Below are 23,679 nucleotides of genomic sequence, written 5' to 3'. Positions count from 1 at the left end.
AAATTCGTTGTTGAATTGATATGACTGATCTTCGGAGTCGAAGTGCTCTCCCTTCCCAGCAGAGAATAGCGTTTCACGCGCAATTAGTTGCCGTCGCGGAGAGTTTCGGCAGCACGACATTTTGCAAGCGTAATATGCTGTGTAACATGACGAGTGACTATCCGCTCGATGAGCTAGAATATTCCTCGATCCCAAAACCGAGTAGAATGCACTTATTGTCTGCTGCATATTTGGGTCGTCTCCAATCATTCGCTGGCCTCATATTTGCTTGCCATTCTCTGTCGTCGCACGTCCTGTTTCTTGTTTCAGATCCAGCCTCGTAGATTTTTTGAACACCCTTTCATGACGATGTGTATCTTGTTGTAGAGTCTGTCTGAGTGCAGAGGTTGTCACTCGTTCCTAATTCGAAGATTTCACCAGGAAGCGAGAACAATCGTATTCGTTCGTAGATTGCGCGGTAGACTGGTCAGCAATAGCTAGCGAACACGTCAAAGCGTTATAATTGCGGAGTATCGAAAGTGTCCAACTGAGCGCGAGGGATAAGTTCAGCCCTTCGTTTGCTGTGGTAGCATCTGGGTTGCCTTGCTGTTGCCTGCGGTGGTGTGTGCTGAGGCTGGATAGGGGTTCGTTCCGAATACGCACCTCTCTGTAGGAAGCATCTTCCTCTCCGAAACATCTAATCCAAAAGTCGTCCATCGGGGACCGTCCGAGGTGACGCGACCCTATAGGTTGTATGTCCTGGTATTGAGTCCTCCGTGCAAGTCTGATGCCGTTGTCGAGTCTCACTCAGGCTTCCTGTACTACCAATAGAGGTGAGTTGGGATGGTGACACTGAACCCATGCGCGTGCTCCGAATCATCCGTTCTAGAATGCGTACACAAGCTGGGAAATCCAGCCCTGGGATAGATCCGAGACGCAATACTGCTCATGTGTGCCTCTGTCTCACTGGTTCATTGAGCAACCTATTCTGGTGTCATTACTCCGTTCGCTTACGCTGGTCATGACATGGCAAGGGTGAAACGGAGAGCTCCAAGGGGTTTAACGCTCTCGAAGAAACCTTTCTAAGATGTTTGACGGTATGATTGACCATGAGTATGAGCTGATGCTGATCAAGCCTGCAGTGAGCCGCAATCCAAGATCAGCTGTCCAGCTATCAGTTGCGTACATGTCTCGAAACTTGGTCTGTAATGGGAAGACGCAAATGTTACCTCGACATTGATAACGGTGCCAGTCTCTTCGAAACCAAATGAACCACCCAAAGCATGGATAAACAATGGCTATTCTAACCACTGTGAAAAGATGTGAGCTCCGGGATGAAAGCACTGTACACGATGCAAACTGGTCCATGAGTCTTTCTCCACAGGGTGGGTGATCGAATCTAACGCCCTGTTTTTCTCTCTGTAGGTCTTTCATCCACTCCTTGCAACACTATAGTTTGTCGATCCCAATACATCCAGATCCAGACACCCTTCAAGATTTGGAAATTCTCAATAACAAGTTATGTATGACGTGCATCAACCTATTTCAGGAGATTTTCGACAGGTAAAAACATGCCCCAAATTAATGGCAAGAACACGAAAACCAAATCCTTGATTTTGCCTGCGTATTACGCATTGCCTCGAGATCACCACCCGAATTAGAAGACAAATTCGACTTGTTACGAATCTAGCTTTGCTGAGCCACTTTGATACTCCAGTCGCCCTGAAGCAGATTTGGTGAGGCCCCACAGGAGTAGAACTATCATGCCCACAAGACCGTCATCGGCGTTGTTGTGCACGCGACACCCAGTGTACTCATCTTTGCTTCCTGGCCTCACAAGTGGTTTCCGACAAAACGAATTCGGTGCCCATCGATTTCAGGCGACCGCATTTTCCTTCTAATTTCGGGTGGCAAGTTGAGTTTCAGGTCCGAGCTGGGGGCGGTTGCCTTCGCACAGGACTTTTGTCGAGAGCTGAACCGTGTCTTACCCCCGACGGAGTCCGCCCGTGGAACATGATCACTCATACGATTCGACGGCAACTAGTGATCAAGATTGACCTACTGGAATGCAAGAATGGCATGAGATCCTGAGGAAACGGGAAAGATCAATGACTGGAGCAGCTGAAGTCAAGGTAGGTTTTCTGGGACTGGCACTAACTAGCACTCAAAACTTCTAAACGACGTCCTCTAAACATCAACATCTCAATTCGATGGCTCGTTCAGAGACAGTGTCTTTTTGTTCTTGTCTATTCTGAAAGAAAGGCGACCACTTTCCGAGCGCCAGTTGCCACCATGCTCTTGATCCTCCCACAGCTGGTAGAAATCGTATCAGACACATCACTTCAGCCTCTGTGCAAAAGGCAATCGAGATGAGCACAGCTTAACGCATGGTTGCATCACTGCCGCCGCCGGACGCAAAGGACGGGATTTCTGCCTCTGAGATACCTTGGTGGTTGTCTCATTCACATTAGCCCAGGAAAGGCGTTGATTTCTCGTCTACCTGTGCAAGTGTGAAGTCAGATTGCCATCATGCGGCTTTCATATTGCTCAAGGACGTTGCAGCGGACAATTTGTGTCTCCTGTGTGCTATCTCGAAGCCCCCTCCGCTGTATTGCTGCCCAAGATAATGCAGCCAATAGCTATGGGCAAAGTGGTGCATTTTCAGTGATTGGCCGTTCTGTCCGAAATATATCAAGGCGTGTCTCCTGGTTCGACAGTACGGTCTGCAACTCAGTGTTGAATCCGAATTTTCGAAAATTCGGGCTACAATGATGGACAATGCACTTTGCCCCGGATTGCATTACATAGCTGATATGGCCAAATGACGTCCGTGTTCACTCAGGTCAGCCGTCGGGGGAGATGCTTATCCCTGGTACGACACGATGCCATCACATCTTTTCAGCTTGGCAATCTTCGGTGCACAGACAATGTCTGAGACGACCTGAAAGCGCCGCTGACCCCTATACCGGTGCCAGGCTTCCGGTGGCATGCCTATTAGGGGGGCAGGCGCCTGGTCCAGCACCATCAAGGGAGAATACTTATGGCAGGTGATGTGACGGAATGGCACAGGATCTGTTGCTGTGGGTGCTGTAACAGTCACAAGCTCCATCTAAATAGGTCATCACAGATGCTTGGGAAGACCTCTTGCGTGTCATCATCAGGCTGAGAATTTTGGCCGTCACGGTGGCCACACGCAACCTCAATCAGGCCATGGCTTTATAAGGCTGGAGGGGGAATATTGCCTCTTGGCCAGGCACATGACCAACGCTACCCAAGCGGCTGAAGCATACCTGTATCGGCTAATGGAGCCATCAGAGGATAAGGGACTGGAACATATAAAATAGAACAGTCTAAATAGCCCTGGACATTATTGAGTGCATCAGTGTTGTGGCAGGATTTTCTATAAAAATTGGCAGTTCCCATCCTAACTTCGAGAGTGGCCACCAACTCTTCTTTCCTACTCAGCGTCTCATGTTGATCAGATGAAGGTCGGTAATCAGCCATGTATCCGTACGATTAAGACCGACGCGGAGGCGCCCTGTTGGTGGCACTGGCAGGCAACGATGGCTGGGCGATATTTTGAAGTGGAGGCGCTAGGGTGCCATGCAGTTCAATGCATGATGAGGCTCTGCCTGCTGTGGGCCGCGAACCCTCGACAGGTTCGCATCTAACCACTTTCGGCTAGTGTCGACTAGCGTGTTTGCCTGCTAGCCCCGCTTCGGCTTTGAGGTTGAATAGACTCCTAGGTGGTTCGCAGGCTTTTGGGGGACCTTGAGATTGCCTGTGTCTAATTGTTGTCAAGAAAGGGAGGTGGGTAGGGAATAAAGGCAGGATGCATGCCAGAAGGGACAGCCTTTGTAGAGTTCCAATGTCTTTTCCTCATTTCCAGCAGCCCCGTGTGCAAGAAGACCTGTCCCGACTGAGTCAGCAAGAGCAAGTGCAGCGACGCGCTCTTTAAAACATTTGTCGTCAAAATTTGATTTGGAAAGCATTCCCCGTACTCAGTCGGGCAGGTCTAGGTGCTCAGAAACCGTACTTTCCAGTATGTCCAAAAATTTCCTCAAAATCTTCCGTTTTCCACAGCCAGTGCCCATGGTGCCAAAAAGCACTCAAAAGTCCACATCAGCACATGCAAGGTTACGGTTGGGCTGTGCTGGGTGGTATCAACTGTTCTGCGCAGCAAAATGCCCGGTTCACACCACTTACCGAAACCCGGAAGCGGAATAACTCGGGCGGCCAGGGCGATCCCGCTAGACCCGGATAGGCTAGCGTCAATGAGTCCTTATTCATCGTGCTCGCCTCACCGACAATATCTGCTTTGGATGTGCCTCTAATTCGTTTTTCTGAGTAGAATCCGTCATGGCCTCATTCAAGCAACAAAATGAAGGCTCTTACTTTGGCCATGTTTCGGCAGAATCAAAGAAATGGTTCTTTGGCAAGCGGAAAAACAGCCCTCCAAAGCCTGAAGGTTCACCTGATCCTGGTGGCCCACTGACGGCGGATGATTCTTATTCAAATATCAAGGCTGAGCCTGGTTTTGAGGGTCAATTGAGCCAAAATTCCAGGTTTGATGCTTTCATTCTGATTGGGCCAACTCTTTCTAAAAATAATTCTCAGGCACTCCTTGGGACACATTCCACTACAGCCAAGTTCCAAGCAAGAAACCACCGAGTTTTTCAACAATTTGACGCTTGAAGACCAAAACAAGGCGCGCCACAGCCAGTCGTCGGATCCGCTACGTCCTACTACGAAACGGCCTCATCACGATGCAGAGCAGTTCTACCCGAGTAAGATTCGGACGACTCAGGATCCGAATGGCCACGGCTCGGCATCACCTTTCTCCTCTCGTCACAATCATGATCACTCAGAGTCAATCCGGACTGGTTCCCCCTCCGGATTTCGTTCAGCACAAAGAACGCCCCAGTCATCACCGAAACTAAACTCTTCGCACCCAGCCAATGTTCAAAGACAACAAGTACGTCATCCACCGCCACCGCCATCAAATCAGTTGAACTTTGCGGCTCTGCAAGATGCCGAAAGAAGATCACAAAGTCACATGACTTCAGCTCCACCCACCTATGACATACCTCCTGATCAAGAGGTTCGTATGCTTCGTCAGCCTGAGACAAGGCCAATCAGTCAAGAGCAACTTGTAAATGAAGTTAAAGGGATCTATGCTGGGTTGGTCATGGTGGAGAAGAAGTGTGTTGAGATATGTGCCTCTCAATCTCAGACGACGAATAAACTGTCCAATGAGCAGTGGCAGGCCCTCATTGCGTTGCATAGGACGTTACTGCATGAACACCATGACTTCTTCCTTGCATCCCAGCATCCCACTGCATCACCAGCACTACGGCGTCTGCCGACCAAGTATGCGATGCCGGCTCGAATGTGGCGTCATGGGATACACTCTTTCCTAGAACTACTTCGTCATCGTCTTCCTTATTCATTGGAGCACATGCTTAGCTTCGTCTACCTTGCCTACCAAATGATGGGTCTTTTGATGGAGTCTGTACCTGCTTTCTATGAAACATGGATTGAATGCCTTGGTGATCTAGCACGGTATCGCATGGCAATTGAAGAGGCTGATATGCGGGATCGCGAGAATTGGTCCAATGTTGCTCGTATGTGGTACAATCGTGCTGCTGACCGTTCTCCAAACACAGGTCGTATCCAACATCACCTTGCTGTCCTTGCGCGACCAAACATTGTCCGACAATTGTTTTACTACTCGAAAGCATTGATCAGCGTCAATCCCTTCATCAATGCTCGAGATTCAATCATGCTTCTGTTCAGTCCATTGCTCGACTCGGACACAAACAATCAAAAATATAACAAGGCAGAGAGATCACTCGTCACTGCAGCAGGTATCATGTTTACCAGGAAATCCATTCATACCTACGCCGTCAATATCTCCGAATACATTTCGGATTTGGACAGTCAAATTACCAGGTCAGGATCCAATTTCAAGGTCATGGGAGCAGAGATTGCGTCGTCTTTGATCGCACTCATGTATGACTTTGGCCACGATGAGAACTATCTGTGGAAATCCTTCCGTACCAACAACAACAAGATCAAAGGAATCCAAGATGACAAGCCCCCGGCATTGCTTTCTGAACCTGCTCCACTTGAGGACCCCATACTGAAGGAAAACATCCATGCCAAATTCTGGCGGAATGGCCCCATTAATCCCGAGGAGTTCCGACAGGTCCAACACCATGGCGGGGATAAACTTGAGGCAAACTTTGACTCTTCTGATGAGGTTACCGCGTACATTCTTCCTATTTGGTTTGCATCGATTTCTATTGTGGCGCAAAAAGTTGGGGATCGCAACATTCTTCCGTTCATGCATATTACGTTGGCATTCATCTGGAGTTCATCATACGTGCCAGGAGCCTTGATCTATCTAGAGACTTACGTTCCGTGGGCTAAGTTGGTCCTAGCATTAAATACGTTAAGCCGATCTGGGGTATCTGATAACCGGATAGAGGCTAAGGAATTTCCTCAACAGCAAAGTGGAACTGGACGACAGCTCCCTGAAGATTTCCTCATACGTGGACTTGTCTGGTCTTCATATTACTTCCCTGGAGACTTCTTCGACGGTCAAGTAGTAGACGAAGACGAGCGCACTCTTGAAATGCCTAGCCATGCTGCACCTCGGGCCGAGCGATGCTTGTGGCTAGGTCACAAGTTGGCATCGGTAAGCTTGATATCCCAGGAAGTCAGTCACTATACCCCCCCGCTAATCTTGGATCTTCTTAGTTGAATCGTTATATTACATACGATGACAAGACGAAGTTGTTCGCCGCAACAGACCTAGCTTCGTCCCTGGCTGCTCTAGCATCCACTCATACGTTACACAATACGGAATCTCAAATGACCGAAACTCAATGAACAAACTTGCTCGCACCAACGGTGGAACGGAATTCCAAAAATACCAAACAATCCTGGCACGAACTTGGTGTAGCTTCTCGATACTTGCCACGTGCTTTTCTATGATCGGATATTGTGGGTGTTTCTGACATCTATCAACACTCAAGTCGATCTACACTGCTTGAGCATTGATGCTCTCTATACGTTACGACATCACTTAGCTGTTGTCAAGAAAACATGATATTGCCATGACCAAGGTTGATGGATATAACACCCATTCTCAGTGTAATTCCATCAAGAAACCAAGGACCACAATGTCATTCACTACGTTATGTCTTGTCTGCTGCACGGTAGGGTATGGGTGGGGTGGTGAGGGAAACGCAGACAGGACGCTCTTCGTGTTTATAATATTTCTGTAACAAGGTATATAGCATGATTGACGACGACCATGATCTCTCAAACTCCAAAAAGACCACCTCCGAGCCCAAGCCTCTCCTACGAAACAGACTGTTCTAAGTGCACAAGAAGAACGAATCCTCACAGCACAGCAGGCCAGCCTGCACGGCGGAGCCTCTCTGGAAAGGGAAAGGGAAGTCGAAGCGGATCTGACTGACTGGCTGTGCTGAATGAATGTGTATCAAACAAACCGATGAACCTCCCCTGTACTGGACCACGACACCATTCATTCCAAAGATAGACTCTATCTATCTGTACTTTGCACAGGGCAGGATGCGAATGAATGCATACCAAAACGCATCAGGACCAGCGGGTCCTCTCATCCCTACGCTGTGCTGTGTCTCGGCCGCAAAAGCAAGAATAAAGACATGCCCCCCCGTTCCAATAATACCATGTGTGTTCGTTCTCATTTTCCACAAATGCTTCAAAGTGAGAGGTGAGGGGCATACCTTCCCCGTCCAACAAACCACGCCACGCCATATCTCTCCTCTCCCCACTTCCTCAAAATCCACGGGTCACCCACCGCAGCCAGCGAGAACGCACGCGGAAAGCATATAGAAACAAAAAAGTGAGAAACTCGAGGTTGCCAGCCATAAGGGGGGAGGGGATCGAAAAAGGCGATCAGATCAGATCAGGCTGAGTGCCCCTCACTCGCCGCGCGAGCTGAGGGAAAAACAGCAGCCAATGAGCATACCCCGCGGTCGGCGGGCGGGACAGTTTGTCACAGAACTGCGCGCATATTTGAGCACGAGGGATTGGTTTATTTGCACGGAAAGTGGGAATATTCGGGGGGCCGGCCTTGGGAACTTGTCATCCATCAATTAACTACCTACCTAAATTGCTTGTCCAGCTGATGTTTCCGGGACTTTATGTTCTCAAGGGTCGATCTTCTTCTTCGACGACGTCTTTTGCGAGATTTTCTTTTGGGATTTTTTCCCCTCCTCAAATCTCGTTTATGAGTTTGGTGAGTATTTGCCTAACTAGTGTTCTATGGATTTGGGAAAGTGTACATGCGCTAAGCTAACTGCGTCTACGTTTTCGAAACAGCATTTCTGCGCAAGCCAACCTTGAATAATGTCCACCAGTACTCCAACATGATATAGTTCAAACAGGGAAGCTGGGTCGTCATCGAGGCCGGAGCAGGCGGACCAGTAGGCTCTTGACGCAACGATGCATCATCGACAATACTTTGCGACGTCGTTTGTGTTCCTCGAGATTCTCGTTCGTGGTAGATCGCACCCCCAAATCGCCGATTGGACCTTCTTAGATGCGAGGTAAGCAGAGTGATAACATTTCAATGAGGTGCATCTTGTGCACGTCTCGTTGGTGTCTGGGAAGGCCACCTGAGTAGGTGAATCCAGGGTTCGACTTGCAGCCAGCCCTTTGACACCTGTAAGGACGTTCGTGTCGATCCATGTGGTTGTTCCACTCACAAACTCCTAGATTGAAACATAAAACGAGACCGCTGTTCATAAAGTCGTGAAGAAACGCCGGTGCAGTGATCAGTGCGGCAGATTTGGTCCAAAGTGGGAATTCAGGTAAGCAATCTCCCTCATCGTTGAGCAAATCGTGAGTTTTTGGCCCATTCGATCGTCCTCAGCACAGCAAGCGGACTTTGCGTGGCCGTAATGGCAGCCATAAACTTGTCCAGGTCAAGTTCCAGTAGATCCAGTTGTTCACAGATGAAAGTTTCCCTGGAGGTTCGCCGCCGCTTGCTCGGCGGCTCCTCCTGATGATTTACAAGACCACCCTGCACCAGCTCTGAGGCCAGATCGCCAAACGGTGACTGGCTCAGCATCAAGCTGATGTCTATGGTCTCTTTGGAAGCAAGGTATGTTGATAACATAGACCCTTCTGGGACTGTGAGCAGAGTGAAAGCCGTCAATGGAATATGACGCTTTCTGAATGCTGGTCAGTACATGTAGTAAGTCCAAGAAGACAGGAGAATGAGAAGGGATCACACCGATTCTCATTCATGATGGCATGTGTTGGCTTCTGAGTGCGGGTGGTCTTGGTGCTCATGCTGACCCTAGTGCGGCGAGCGTCTAGGGCGAATTTGATGGTGTATGTACACTCTAACCGTAAACACTTGATGGTCTGAGCAGGAAAGCTTGCCAGATCGATGAAAATCGATGGTGGGCATCAATTAGCAATATATAGACGATGAAGAGTGATGCTATGGGAAGGGAGGGGAAGAAGAGAAGAAGGGGGGATCGAAAATACCCTGAAGGTCAGGCAGATTGGTCGGGAAACTGTGCAGATGACGCTAGTGCTCGGGGCAGGATCTTTATTGGCCAGGGTCCTGCGCTCTAAAGACGTTGTCGAATCTGATTTGTGAGGAATGATGAGGGGCTAACCGCTTATAGTTAGGCGCCAGCTTTTCCTGACCTCGAGCGCAATTTGATCCATGGACTCGACCTCACCTCGCCATGCACATTGCTGGTGAATGAAATATATCCCGATGATACTTGCACACAGTGTGTCTCTTCCCAGAAGCCCACAGGTCATTGGGACAGTTCTCGTGGTGTTTCGTAGGCAAACCGGTTGTCCATTCGATGCCAAGAGTTTCCAGGATGCGCAGACTACCCGAAACGGATGCCGGTGCAGAAGCCAGGGTCTCCCTCAGACTAGGAACACTGTATGCCGTGATGCCACATTAGCCAACCATCAAGCTTTCTTGGATGGGTTGGAGTCTCTGGTCATGGTTGTTCGTTCTTGTCGTCGATATAGTGATTGTCGATGATCATCAACTGCTCGGGTGGCCTGGATGTTCAAGGGATGAAAAGTACGTGTGCGGTGCGGGCTGTCGTGATGCCTGAAAGATGACTGAGATGTGATAATCCAGAATCGAAGTCGAAGTTGGTGTTGTCACTCGCATAGACTCTGTACAGGACTGTTATGGCAATGTGCTTCGCAATTATCATCCGGTTCGCAGGAGCCTCTTTGATCTGGAGGAGGCGCGTGCCGATCGTGTGCTCCAAGCTCGCATCCCTGATGATCACCATGCAGTGACTGAGGTCCGCAATGTGGGGTTTGATCAAAGGAAAAGAGCAGGTAGGAAAGTGCATGGCAGGATAGAGGCTCATCATCACGTGTCTCAGCCCACGAAACAGTCATGAGTTTCTAGACTGATGCCAATGTCAAACTGCAACAAAGAGCTGTAGCAGGTGCCGAACATATGAGTCCAATGGCAGGCTCGCGTATAACCGTGCCGACAAACCAATAGTGAATCGGTTGTGTGATCACTCAACCATCGATGGCTCAGGGGAGCGAAGGACTGGTGGATCACGTGATTCGGTGGCCTAAGAAGTCCAGCCGACCAGACATTCCACGTAGATCTCGCTCAAGAGTCGATAAACAACAGGAATAAAAATTGAACTTACAGGTCGATGGAGAATAGAGCTCGGAGATCTTCTGAAGCCACCGCTGTTGACCATAGCATCTCTTCACGACGTGAAGAGTGGCATACCCGACCACCAACATTGGTGGCTCGTGAGATGGCTCGTGTGATCGCTCTACTACACAGCGATAGCTGATTTTTACCCATGAATTCAAGCGACCGCATATATCTTATGCTGATTTGGTGTGTTGCAACGCCTTTAGAAGTGAAAAATGCCAGAAGTGGGCAGTTGATTCTATGGTTGATTGTTGATGGCCGACTGCATTCCAGTGTCGCGAGACGATGTCCAAAATCAAAGAAAAGAGCATATCTCATTTTGACATAACTTTCGATGGTGATTGATTTGTATAGGTGATCATGAAAAGAAGGTGTCGTTGAAATTGTGCTCTCTGTCGCCTATCATGGATGACACGATGTTGAAATGAAGTTGAGGAAAGGGCAATGAACCTGGGCTGGGGCCGTCCACAGGAACCCCAGGCGCACTTAGTTGCACTTGGTTGCACTTGCTGCATTGGGTTCTAGCCTAAGGAGCCGCCCGAGGCGCCCGAGGGGAGCCCCGAAACGCCCCCACCAACCCACGTGGTGCGGTTCATCGGGGTGTCCTTTTGCGTGCTCGTACCGACTATGTTGGTAGCTGAAGAGCATTCAAAAGCAAACACTTCCCGTGGGCTCTGCTTCCGCATTGACAGAAAAACTTGACCCAATTGTCTGACATCCCCTCGACTTTTTTCTACGAGCGCGCTTTCTTCTGAAAATTTGAATTGATGCAGACCACTCGCAGCTGGGCTGTCAAGACGACCAGCAGAACATTCCCTCACTATTCTTTGCCACAACTTCAACATCGTATTGGTACCAGCCACACTTTCCCTCCCCTTGCTTGATTTCCAAGGTGTCTATGTTCGAGACAATCAACCAGGGATATGGCTATGCTGCAAGATTTGATCGACAGCGAAATCAGGGCTCTGAACTCTCTAGTTTCAGAAGATTTCTCATTCTTCAACACTGAGTGGTAGAAATGAGGCTGGCTGATGAGGCGAAGCAATTATCGCCTCTCCAATTCGCCACTTGCACTCTGAGGAAACGGTTCAGCTCACACTTTTCCATGCCATAGCCAACTTCCACCTCATTCCAGTATGCATGAGGGTACACGTTATCTCTGGGATAAACACGTTCGCTGGCAAGCAAAGGATCTTAGGCAATATCAGTACTCTCTGCAATGGACCCCTTCGGCCAGTCCGCTGCAGATCGGCGACACTCTCTTGCAGTTGATCCCAGATGCTGTAGGATCCTTGAGGTCCGGTCAGCTGACAGGCCCAACCAATTAATGCTTCTCCTACACCTGTCTTCAAGGGCTACGATGATTGCTTATTGTCCTCTTCCGAACATAACCTGTCATAGCGCAAATTGGTGCGTATTGACTGACTGGATTGCCACGAGTGACTCACCATATTGGCTGGTGCTACTGGACTTTTTGTTCCTGGGAGCACCCAAGCCACTCCAGTACAAGGTGGCAAGACAATCACGTCAGCAAATCCCGTTCTCCATGGACGGTACCATTCAAGTGCACTTCGTAGCCAGTACGAGGTCTAGCTTGCAAGTTGCCTTGCAGGCTCCAGGTGGCTGTCAGCCTGTCCTCCCTTCATAAGCGGAGGGTTTCAACAGGGAATGATGATTGAAAATAGCCAGTGATCTGGCTTCTACCCAAGAGTGCCCAAGACCTCGACCCATCTACGCACCTTGCAATCCCCTGATGGACTTACAAGAGGCATCCGCCCTTCCTTCGTGGCTTCCAATCACAGTCATCATCAACGTTGGTCGATGCCACTTCGTATCATATCTCCTGCTGGGTACCCAGGACGACAATGATGCACGAGTTTGCCTTGCACTAAGGATGAGTGGTGTCCACTCTTTTCTTCTAAAAGAGGAGATCACTAGTCAAGATATTTGATTGAGAAGGCGTCTTTTGCTTCACTTTCAGCCATATTGTCCAGTATTATTGGGGCAAATCCTTTCTCAAGCCGGAAGGCATCCTCCTACTACGTACCTACAGGTTACGGAGCGAGGAATTAGCACGAAGGAGATTGAGTCCGCCCATTTTGCTCCATCCGTTGGGCAAGCATGGTGGGCCTACTTGTTGGGAGGGTGCCTAATGAAGACTACCCCCGGGTGGAAGCCCCTCGGCCCCGGAGGTTTCAGGCCTGTCGTGTGCTCAAGAGTGATGCTTCCCTGCCTCGCGGCCTCTAACGCTATCAGGGGAATTTACACAGACCAGTTGTGAAAGGGCTTCAATTAGATGCAAAACTCAGTTGCCTAGTCGTTTCCACAACGTCAAGCAATGTACGTCTTACGCAACAACCTTCAATTGACGCCCGACTCGACTTCCTCGCCCGGTGTTTTGAGTTTTCGACAATTCCAAAAGTTCCAGTCTTGGGACACCGAGCTGCAAGGCGCAGTATTTGCAGCATGTACTTGATATTGCCTGAGACTCTCGAACCGGCCTCTGCTTGCATGAGGATTGCCGTCAAGACTGCCTGATCATCGAACTAGAACCACACATCTGCCTTTTCGCCTCCTGCGAGATCCTCTGCTACCACAGGGGAGGTTAACTACTAGCTTGGTCGACCTCCTTGGCTCACATCTAGGCTGCAGCGACGGCGGTGAGCCTTCTCAGATTGTCACATTCAGCTCCTGTTCACCGCCAGGTGTGGACGGGAATTGGCGCAGCGACTACGGACAATAGCCTCCAGAGCAACTGCTCTATCCACCCACGAATCCAACGCGGCTGAATCTATCCTCAAACGACACCGCAACAAATGACTCATGTCACACTATCAACGTTATATCAGACCATGGTGTCAAGATGCATATCACATTCATGAATCAGGCTGAGACCTGCAGGAAATCGGAGGCTAGCGAGTTCCCCTAAATCTGCGAGCCTCGTCTGATGTCTGACGCTACAGCCTGATGAGAAAAACTCAGGATGTTCGATGGCAAAAGTTATTTGGTGTTGAGTGACATCGTCGTCGCCGTTCGGATTGGAAGCTTCACATCATGCCACCGCACCAAATCTGTAATTCACGCCCGAAACAGCCCCGAACCACCAACGAATTCATCTGAAACGTTTCAAGTGAAATCTCAGCCCCTTCGACTGGATCAACTGTCGGCCATTCCAAATCCCAACTGATCATTCCCATGATCAGTAGACGGTAAATTGAAATTCTCCTCCAAAGAAGAAGAATGAGTTACCGAGGACTGCCCCTCCAAAAGAACCCCCGAGTCGGTGATCTCGGTCGGCAGGATTCGGTGCCCGAATGCCTAAACTTCAGGTGTCTTCCGAGGCAGCAAGTGCCGAAATCGACCCCCGAAAATCACTTCGCCTCTACTCGCAAGTGCCAGGTAGGTAGGTAAGCACGAGGTCAGTCAGTGAGAAAGAGGTCCTTAAAGTCACCTCACCTAATTTCTCGCTAACGCGTCTGGCCGCTCCTGAACTGTTCCCTCATATTCGATGATTGACCCCCCGACGAATGAATTGCGAACACGTGCACAGCTAAAGTACGTTCTGTTGGGAGCAGAGCCATGCCATCAACGAATAGTAGGCAGACAGTAGTCATCGTAATACTGTATGTTGTTCCATTCATGATGGACATCTCACTAAATACTTGGATGTGTAACATTTACTGAACTAAACGGGTTCCCGCACAAGACAAATACTCCACAACTTTCGTTTTCCTGATGTCCTGATAAAAGTAGATACGACTCCTGCTTTCATGACAAGGTAGCTCTACATGACTATTCTATGCAACCTAGCTTGCGCTTTGCTGTGGATTCATGATCGCAGTGCTGCAGGAACATACGTATTTCTCTGACATGCCCGAGGAATGATGCTCTTGGCCCTCTCTCTCTTCCGTGGTTGAAATATACTTCATACGAGACATTCCTGCTACTTGTGAACAACAGGCTTGGATTATCTTGGCCAGTAGCATTGTCTCGGGTGGCTATACATCCTTTCGGAGGGGAAGTCATCGTTGAGCCTCCCCTTAAAACATCGACCTAGGACTCCTCGTCACCCCTTTACTGCTTCTTCTTGATCTTAGAGGCCGGTTTCCCATCACCACTCACAGCAGGTCTCAGTTTCCATAGCACCCACAGAAAACCCAGTAGAATAGTCGTGATTGTGATATTCTCGATTGTCTTGGATGACGCTGCATCTGTGTCTAGCACAGGGATGTTGATCCTCTCGACGAGTTTCCCAGTCATATTGTTCGGCGATGGGTCCAGGTGGTAGAACATCGTGCGTGGGCCGAAGAGACCTTCGAAGCCAAGCTGCGTGCGGTCAAAAGGATTGACGGGGAATTTGGTGCCGTCTTCGGCGGTACAGGCCCAGAATACGATGGGCCAGGGAAGAGCGATCTCGGTAAGTCCACCGGGTTGCGGGCCCCGATAGCGCAAGTGTAATGGGATTGTGATGTCCCAGGAGAAAGAGGATATGGAGTGCTGGGAGATTGTATTGCTGGCCCTGTCAGTTGCGAGCTGGGCTTCGTATGGGGGTTGGATGTCAAGGAGCAGTGTTGAGCCCCATTTCTTTACAACGTAGTCGGGTGCTTCAAGGTCGGTCTCACCCGCCACTGAGTGTAGTTGACCGACGTGGTGGGAGTTCTGAAACAGAGGGTCATTGCTGAGGAAGGCGTACTTGTCGGCGAATATGTGTGACGGTAGTGTCAGGTATGTTTGCAAAGCGCAGGTACTTCCTGGTGGCTTTCTGCTTGGCTCTACCAGTGAGCCAGAAGAAGGAAACGAGATCCTCAGAATAGGATGTAAGCCCGTAGGTGAGTCAAATGAGACTTGATATCGCTGCTGCCTTGACTCTTCTTGACTGAGAGCATGATGACGAGATGGAAAGCTGAACATGGTCGCTTTCGGCCTGTCATCTTCTCCAACCACAGTCAAGAAGCCTGATAGAGACAGCTCTGAAGGATCTTGTGCAGGATCAGGGCTAAGGATACCGATTTCAACCTTGTCGGCAGCCTTTGGTTGGATGTCAATGTTCCATGCATCGAGGGTTGTGAATTCCCCGATGGGATCGTAGAAGATCTCGGGTTGCTTTGACCAGAAGACTGTGAATGTCAAGGCATGCGAGATACTGTCATAGTCCAGGTCAACAGAGTCGGCGATGTTGATGAGTGATGCCGTATGTAGGCAGCTAAGGTCTGATGGAGAGCATACATTGCGTTGAAGGTATGCAACCAGGCCTTGTATCGAGGGGAGTAAAGAGTAATATTGATGAGACGCTGTTTGTGCGAAACGCTCCGAGACCAACGGCGGGCTAATGAAAGTTGTCTGAGAAGACTCGCAGCGTAAGGTCTGTCCAAACACTTTGTGCACAAGGCTGCATAGCCGGTCATGCTGACCCTCCTTCAGAGGCGAATAGAATATATGCAGGCCTGGAGAAATCCTTGAGAGGAATGGTGTTATTGTAGTGAACAGATGTTCTGGAGCCCATCGAACATGAAGCTCATGAGATTCTTGCAGAACATCGGCCACCTCCTTGGGTAAGTCATTCAATCCCAGAGTTATTCTCTCCTCTCGAGCTGCCTTGATGGCCCCAAGGAGAAAGTGGTTCCCATCAACCTGTATATCTTTCGGGTTGACTGCCCGACTGGGATCTGTGATATATGTAGTCCGCCTTCTCATGACAGCGGCAGGATAAACAATAATCCTCTGGTAGTGTGGAAAGTCAGGTGGTTTGTTTGATCACGAGGCTTTTGGTGAATGTGGTTGAAATTGGCGGCAGGAACATCCTGCGTACCGAGTACCGTGTCGCTCTTGCCTTTATCGATAAGGGAAAGTTCCGTCCCCAACTGACGTCGCTCATATATATTGCTTTTTTGACATGTGTCCTTACTCACGTTCAAACTTTTCCTTCGTTTCACATCACTCCGCCCTTTATCGACATGCAAGAATCTTGACCTCGACGCGCCCCGCTTGCACTGTCCAACATGGCTCCCGAGCTCCCTCTGTCCCGGGTCAAATTGACCTATCCATTGAATGCGGCCGACTTTGACCCCTCCAACCAAGACTTTCTTCTTGTTGGTGGAGGAGGAGGATCCTCTTCGACCGGGGTTCCCAATAAGATCTCTCTAATCGATACATCTCCCCGAGAGCAGCTAAGAGAAATCGTTGATGTCGAATTAGCAAAGAATGAAGATTCTGTCACCACTTTGGCCGTCGCGACATCCTCCAACTCGGCTTTGACTGCTTTCGCAGGAATCAACAGTTCAGCCGCTGATCAAGCAGCTGGAAAGAACGAGCACTTGCGATCATTTCGTATCGGTCTACCCGCAAGAAAGAGAAAGGCAGATGGAACTACTGTCGAGGTCCAAGAAAAGACTCCCGCAGCTGGGAGCGGCACTTATGCCCTTGGTCGCAAAGCAGTCTTTACATCTGCCAAGGGAAGCAAAAATGACACATATCAGAGAGTCCTGCGGTTTTCTCCATATCGGAAAGGGTCTCCTGATCAGCGACTCGCGGCCATAGCCTCTGGATTGGCCCCAGAAAACGAGATCGTTGTTTTCCGACCTGTATCGAGTCCAGGTCCGAAGGATGAGATATCTCGCATCAGATTGGGTAAGCGTGAAGCTGCGGACCTCGATCTCACAAGCAGTAAGGCGTCGCCTGAAGACTACCTACTGGCGTATTGTACCGATGACGAGCTCTTCATTCAGCAATTACCTAGCAAGCTACCGTCCAAGGTGGCTGCACCACGCCTTCTCTACCAGACGATGGAATCTACCACCAGTCTACCTTCAAACAAGAGACCCAAATTTCGAGCTCTACGCTTTCTGACGCCCCATCATCTTCTCCTAGTCCAGAATGCGCCCAATAGGACAGGGGTCTTCCTCCTGATTCTCAAAATTAACAAGGACTATTCGCAAGCTCAGATCACTATTCGCAAGAGGCTCAGCAAATCCATCAAAGCAGCTGTGGGTCTGGACGTCTGCACCCTTACAGAGTCTGAACAAGGCGAGAAACAGTTCGTCATAGCTGTCGCAAGTCAGAGTAGTTTCATCGAACTTCTGACGATCGATTACTCTTCAGATTATGGTCTGGCGGCCTTTCGTCCTTACACCGTGCTCGAAGAAGTCCACAACGGTCCCTTGACAAGACTGGTACTCTCCAATTACAATGGTCCTTCATCACCCGTGGCCAAAGATGCTGGGCCACAATCCATTCGCCTGGCTTCGGTCGGAGTGGATCAATTTGTCACTGTACACTATCTTCCACTCCGTCCACTACCTGCAACAAAGAACAAAACTCCGCGATATGTCCTTATGCTACCTAGCAGATTTGATTCCATTCAAACCATATTCAGTGCCGTAGTTGCACTCATGAGTGTCGCAATTGTCGCACTACTCTTGCAGGCATTCTGCGAAATTCGGGGTGCTAGTCCACCCATACTTGGTGCGACAGACTGGCTGTCTCCTAGGGTTCAAAGTTATATCGCACGTCCATATTATTTTGCGGAAAGTATCCCACACGCACAAACACAGGTTTCTCTTGCAGCGGAAAGCGTGACCCAGAAGTTGAAGGACGTCCAAACACAAATTCCGGGTGTCGACGATGTCAAAACCACCGTCGAAGACGTCATCTCCGATGTGAATCAGAAGTTAGCGGACCTGGTGGAAACCAACTCGGAATTGGAAACCCCCAAGGCCATCGTCGTTCGAGACGCGGGTGTTGGTGAGATCTCGACCGAGTTGCACCACGATGCAGAGTTGATCAAGGAGGAAGCACTGAAGAAGTGGGAGGAGCTCAGTGATTCGCAAAAGAAAGGATGGAAGAGAAAACTCAAGGATGCAGGTCACTGGGCTGAAGGCCAAGGTGAGAGTATCCTCAAAGGCATTTTGTTCTCTGAGTTGGCTGGTGCTGTCGGTGAATTTGTGCGAGGTGCGTAGGAGCGATTGAAACTACCCGTTTGAATTGACTTCGGTTGAAATCTACGATCTTGTATAGTGCTGCATGCACAATTGTTATCCGCCTTCTGTCAATGTTGATACTCCATCTACACCAAGAACGTTCCGCTGTTTGAGTTGACGACTATTCCAGTGGCGTTTGCATCTCTCAAGCAATAAAGATACGCTTCAGCCAGATCTTCAGCTTGCCCAACTTGTCCTGTGGGATTTTTCTCCTCCAGGTCCTTGAAGAAAGCCTCTCGTACCTCATCCCCCATTCCCTGCCACAAGTCTGTCGCAATCACTCCTGGGGCAACTGTATTGACACGGATCGGAGCCAAGTCGAAAGCTAGCTGTCTCGCCAACCCGTTGATTCCAGCACCAATGAGTGCTAACATCGACCAGCCGCCAGCAATAGGTTTCTCCGAGATAGAGCCTCCAGTCAGGACAATGGACGAGTTTCGGTCTTTCTTCATGTATTTCGTGCCAACTTTCACGACGAGAATTGCTGCAATGGTTCGCACTTGATTGCACTTCTGCCACCCCTTCAGAGTGATCTCCTCCAGAGGCACTGTTGGCAGTCGATCGCCCGCCATGTACACAATATGGTCCACCTCACCCACTTTCTTAAACAGGTTTTCGATGTTCTCCTCGACATTAGGACTGGCTAGATCGCAACTGTGACCAGACACGCGGTCTCTGGCGTCAGGGTAGTCGTTGGTCAAGGAAGTGATGACTTGATTGACTTTGGTTTCTCGAGACGAGGAGAGGATCACACTGGCGCCAAACTCGATCAAGGCTTGTGCTACACTGATTCCGACACCGCCTGTGCCGCCGACGAGTAGGACGCGCTGTCCGGCAAGTTTGGAAGTGAAGCGTGCAAGAGACATGGTGGAATTATGGGCTTGGACTGTGAAGCAGTCCGATTGACAGAAGACTGATGCTGTTTTGTTTTAGATACTACTCTTACTTTTCGCGCTCGTTGCATCATGAACCAGGAAGGGGAGATGCCCTTTCGCTTTTATGTACTTGATCGTCACTCCTTCTTAAATCCATATCTCCGATACCTTTTGGCAAGCTCGAGTCGTTGCAATCTATCCAACTCCATTAAGTCCATTTGGAATCCAGTCTCCTGCACAGACTCCCTATGTTCTAAAGACATTACAATACCTTGGCTGGGATCCAGAGACAGTCTATTTAAAAGCCACCGATAGCCATGATAGCTCACTTTCTAACAGGGTTCTGACAAACAACAGCGATGATGCACTTTGCCCGACGCAACTTCCTGAATCGGTCGTGGCGTCCGGCGATCTTTAGCTAATGGGAAAGCTTAACCTAGCGACCCCGATTGATTACTTTCAACTTCCTTACCTTCCGACCACTTTACATCTAATCAATTCGGAACATCATTTCGGAGTTTACCTGCCTAATCATGCTTGGCCTTCACATCCCCCGTGGGATGGTTGAGCGTGGGCAGAGCATGGCTCCTTCGCCTTATGTCCGTTCTTGCTGCGAGGGAGTACCAAAGCTGGCTGCGATGCAGTGTTCAGTGGTTCAGTCATGCATCCAAGTTTCGAGTGTTACCCACAGATCCAAATGGCTTCACACGGAGGATGCGGACATCCCATTCGAACCTGAGGATTTGGAGACCACCAGCATTGAAAGCTGGAGTCCCGATGGAAAAGCGATGGATCTTCGAATCGCGACATCCATTTGCTGATTACCTGATTAGATTCAAGGTAGGTGAAGATCCTATTGAGTTCGTGCTACCACTTCTTATTTGTCTAGTAAAGCTGCCTTAAGTGCTTCCGGTGTACTGCTTTTTATGCCAAGCTGATAAATCGACGTCAAGTATTAATGATCATTAATGTTGACAAAATATGGAAAACCAGAATGCTATGAACCCACACTATCTATATAAAATGTATCGTCTCGATCATCTTAGATGGCCATATGCATAAAATTATCAGGTTTATTTCATTCAGCATTACACTTCTTGCAACTAGTATATCTACCCATTCAGCTACAAAACATTCTCATATCCACGGACAGTCGTCAGTATGTCAAAGCCACTTGTCTTGGTAACAGGTGCGACAGGGCATGTTGGCTTCGCCGTGCTGGCACTGCTCCTCAAAAGTGGCTATCAAGCACGGGTTGCCAGCCGAAAATTAGCAACTCTTGAGAAACTAAAGGAACTTCCCTCGATCAAGCCCTACGCTGACTCCGTGTCCTATATCGAGGTTGCCGACTTTGTGGCCGAGCATGCTTTCGATGAAGCAGTGAAAGGTGTCGACTATGTGATTCACCTTGCGTCACCAATCCCTGATCCATCCCAAGCTGGTGGGGCTGTCGATGTTCGGAAGGATTATATCGAACCAGCTGTGCAAGGTAACCTGGGTCTGCTCAGAGCTGCGGCAGCGTCACCTTCCATCAAACGCATTGTCATCACCTCTTCCGGGGTCATCTTAAACACCAGTCCAGTAGCACCTTCCTCCACAATTGGCCCAGATGAAGCTGCGCCAATCCTTGAAATATCCGAGTACGAGAACTCTGGCAACCCAGGCATTGCGTATGTCGAGTCAAAGAAACGAGCAATAGCAGCAGTCGATGAGTTCGTGGCTCAAAACAAGCCACACTACGAAATCGTTCACATCCTCCCGACATTGGTGATTGGGCGCAATGAAACGGTGTCAAGCGTCAAGGAACTTCGCGAGCGAGTCAGTTCCAACACCCCTCTGGTCAACTACGTCCTTGGCGCAAAGAGCGAACGCCCTGTCCCGGAAACCTGGGTGCTCCTAGACGATGTAGCAGCCGTTCACGTGAACGCACTGTCGGCCAAGAACGTGAGCAATGGCGAGCGATTCCTCGCCACATTTTTTGATGACGTCCAATTCAGCACACTTGATCCTGTTGTGAAGAAACTCTTCCCAAAAGAAGTTGAGAGTGGTTTGCTGCCCTTGGGAGGGTCTCAAGCTGGGTGGTATGCACCATTTGATGCATCCAAGACGACAGAGAAATTGGGTGTCAAATTCCATGGCGTGGAGGATATGGTGAACAGCCTCATCGGGCAATTGGTTGAACTGCAGCATGCGGAGGCGAAGAATTAAAGTCAAAGGCTGTCTCCCAGCTGATGAGAAGTCACATATGAGGACACATCCATAAGGGGACAGCGAGAAGGATAGAAAAATATAGAAATGCAAGTATTTTTCACTCTCAAGCCGCGCTCTGACAAGTAGAGATCTAAGAGGGCGAAATTTGCCAGGAGGCTGGCGATACGCGGCGTCCTCCTTTCCGGACTTCATGGACAAGTATGCGGTTGGCAAGTAGATGCGTGCCTATACTCTCTGCTTGCTACCCTGGACTCGCCTCAGTTGTGCACCTTCAACAATTCGAAGTGCGAAAGTAGATGATGCCACCACCTATCTTGCATTCTCTCGCTACCTCTATACATCTGTGAGAGAATTCAAAACGTGTTATCGGAACTTGTCTCCCTGAGAAAGGCAAGATACGATAGATAAAATATCTTCCGTGAAGTCACTGAACTCATGCATCATTCTTCATCAAATGTCTATTCTATGAACACTTCCGGTGCCCCTTTCCCCTACGAACGACCGCCTGCTCCTTTAATACGACTCATCAGCACTGATACCGTAAGTTCCCCCACCCGCAAACCACGCGGCATTGATGAGATCACAAAGATCCTTGGCCTCGACATCCGTCAGCGGCATATGATGGCCGCCCTCGAAATCCATGTGAAAACAAACATCACTCTCACACGCCTTCCTCAACACCTCACACCCAGGCTTAACATGATCACCCCGACCCCACGCATGCAGCGTCGGCACCTCCCTCAACAACTCATAGTCCTTCGGATCGACCTTATCCGCCAAGGCGATCGGCGGAAAAGGGCCACCGACCATGACCCCGAACGCAAACTTCCACTCGGAGCCCCCAAGGCGATCCCGCTCCTCGATCTTCTGCCGCAGTAACAATCCAGCAACCAGCCTGGCGCCCTGACTGAAGCCGATGACGCCCTTGAAACTCGCGACGCCGCCGTTGTCGTCCATGACCTTGCGGATGATGGCGTCGACGCGCGCGACCTCCTCGGGCGGCGTGGCTTCGACGTCGCTCTCGCCGGCGACGAAGCGGCGGTTGACCCAACGGTAGAAGGGGGCGCAGGACGCGAAGACGGGCAGCATGCCGAACCCGGGCGTGCCTTCGATCGGCGCCTGCGCGAACACGAACCGGAACTGCTTCGACAGGTTCCAGATCAGCCGCCGGCACTGGATCTTGAACACCGTCGCGTTCGACCCCCCGCCGTGCAGCATCAGGATCCCCGGCAGCAGTTGTCCCTGGTGGTCGTGTGTCGGTTGGCTGAAGTTCGACGGCGTTTGTGTCCGTGACACGGTCGCCCCTGTCGGGAGGTGTGTCGTCATGGTGGGATGTTGGAGGAGAGATGGGTCTGTCTATTTCTTGTTTTTTTTTTTTTGTTTTTTGGGCGTAGACTTGTTAAACCGCTGTAGTGGTCCTCCTCGTCTCTTCGCTTATTTAGCCACTGAGGATATGGAGATCCCACGATCAAGAAGATATGAAAGATCTCGGAAAAGTTGGCCTTCAGAGCTCCTTGTTGCGAAGTTCTCTGTAAGTGACGAATCTTCCTGAAGTGGTTGAAACCACCCTCTGTTTGAGGAAAATGCAGTGTAGAGGTAAATGACCTTGGACACCCTCAAGACTGTAACTTCTTCGTCTTCCCCACTACTGGCAAGGTGGGGGTTCGCCTTCTAATGTTCCTCAGGCTGTGCTTCTAGGCATACGCTTCCTCGTGGCGAGATTGTCAGAGGATAAATATCGGATGCCGGCATTCACATGCCTCGAGATACATAGATATCGAGATCTTGTGATTGTCAGCCCGCTGTTTGGGGGCGGGAATCCCGTTCCCTGAAGGAATCTTGCACGTGATCGTCATCAGGTTGGGCAACAGGCATTTCATAACTTCGAGGCATAATATGAGTCCGTGGGGGA

The 23,679-nt window shown here is 49.8% G+C and overlaps 6 protein-coding genes across 6 annotated transcripts; 3 read left to right on the top strand and 3 right to left on the bottom strand.

Moving 5' to 3' along the window:
- Nucleotides 1–4,338: 4,338 nt before the first annotated feature.
- On the top strand, nt 4,339–6,873 carry LTR84_008388 (uncharacterized protein; the record flags this gene model as incomplete). Its single annotated transcript, XM_064851934.1, has 3 exons — nt 4,339–4,544; nt 4,597–6,679; nt 6,742–6,873. The coding sequence occupies 3 exons, from the start codon at nt 4,339–4,341 to the stop codon at nt 6,871–6,873; spliced, it is 2,421 nt and encodes an 806-aa protein (XP_064701839.1).
- Nucleotides 6,874–14,779: 7,906 nt separating this feature from the next.
- Nucleotides 14,780–16,399, bottom strand: LTR84_008387 (uncharacterized protein; the record flags this gene model as incomplete). The annotated part of the gene is made up of 1 exon (XM_064851933.1): nt 14,780–16,399. The coding sequence occupies one exon, from the start codon at nt 16,397–16,399 to the stop codon at nt 14,780–14,782; it is 1,620 nt and encodes a 539-aa protein (XP_064701838.1).
- Nucleotides 16,400–16,704: 305 nt separating this feature from the next.
- LTR84_008386 (uncharacterized protein) lies at nt 16,705–18,660 on the top strand (the record flags this gene model as incomplete). The annotated part of the gene is made up of 1 exon (XM_064851932.1): nt 16,705–18,660. One exon carries the CDS (start codon nt 16,705–16,707, stop codon nt 18,658–18,660), a length of 1,956 nt encoding a protein of 651 aa, XP_064701837.1.
- Nucleotides 18,661–18,767: 107 nt separating this feature from the next.
- Nucleotides 18,768–19,547, bottom strand: LTR84_008385 (uncharacterized protein; the record flags this gene model as incomplete). Its single annotated transcript, XM_064851931.1, has 1 exon — nt 18,768–19,547. One exon carries the CDS (start codon nt 19,545–19,547, stop codon nt 18,768–18,770), a length of 780 nt encoding a protein of 259 aa, XP_064701836.1.
- Nucleotides 19,548–20,717: 1,170 nt separating this feature from the next.
- LTR84_008384 (uncharacterized protein) lies at nt 20,718–21,764 on the top strand (the record flags this gene model as incomplete). Its single annotated transcript, XM_064851930.1, has 1 exon — nt 20,718–21,764. One exon carries the CDS (start codon nt 20,718–20,720, stop codon nt 21,762–21,764), a length of 1,047 nt encoding a protein of 348 aa, XP_064701835.1.
- Nucleotides 21,765–22,280: 516 nt separating this feature from the next.
- LTR84_008383 (uncharacterized protein) lies at nt 22,281–23,093 on the bottom strand (the record flags this gene model as incomplete). The annotated part of the gene is made up of 1 exon (XM_064851929.1): nt 22,281–23,093. The coding sequence occupies one exon, from the start codon at nt 23,091–23,093 to the stop codon at nt 22,281–22,283; it is 813 nt and encodes a 270-aa protein (XP_064701834.1).
- Nucleotides 23,094–23,679: the final 586 nt, after the last annotated feature.

Source organism: Exophiala bonariae (genome assembly GCF_035927105.1).
Source record: "Exophiala bonariae strain CCFEE 5792 chromosome Unknown scaffold_31, whole genome shotgun sequence".
In the NCBI taxonomy this organism is placed as follows: Eukaryota; Fungi; Ascomycota; class Eurotiomycetes; order Chaetothyriales; family Herpotrichiellaceae; genus Exophiala; species Exophiala bonariae.
Note: the sequence above shows the minus strand (reverse complement) of the source record. Positions and strands in the feature narration are given on the sequence as shown.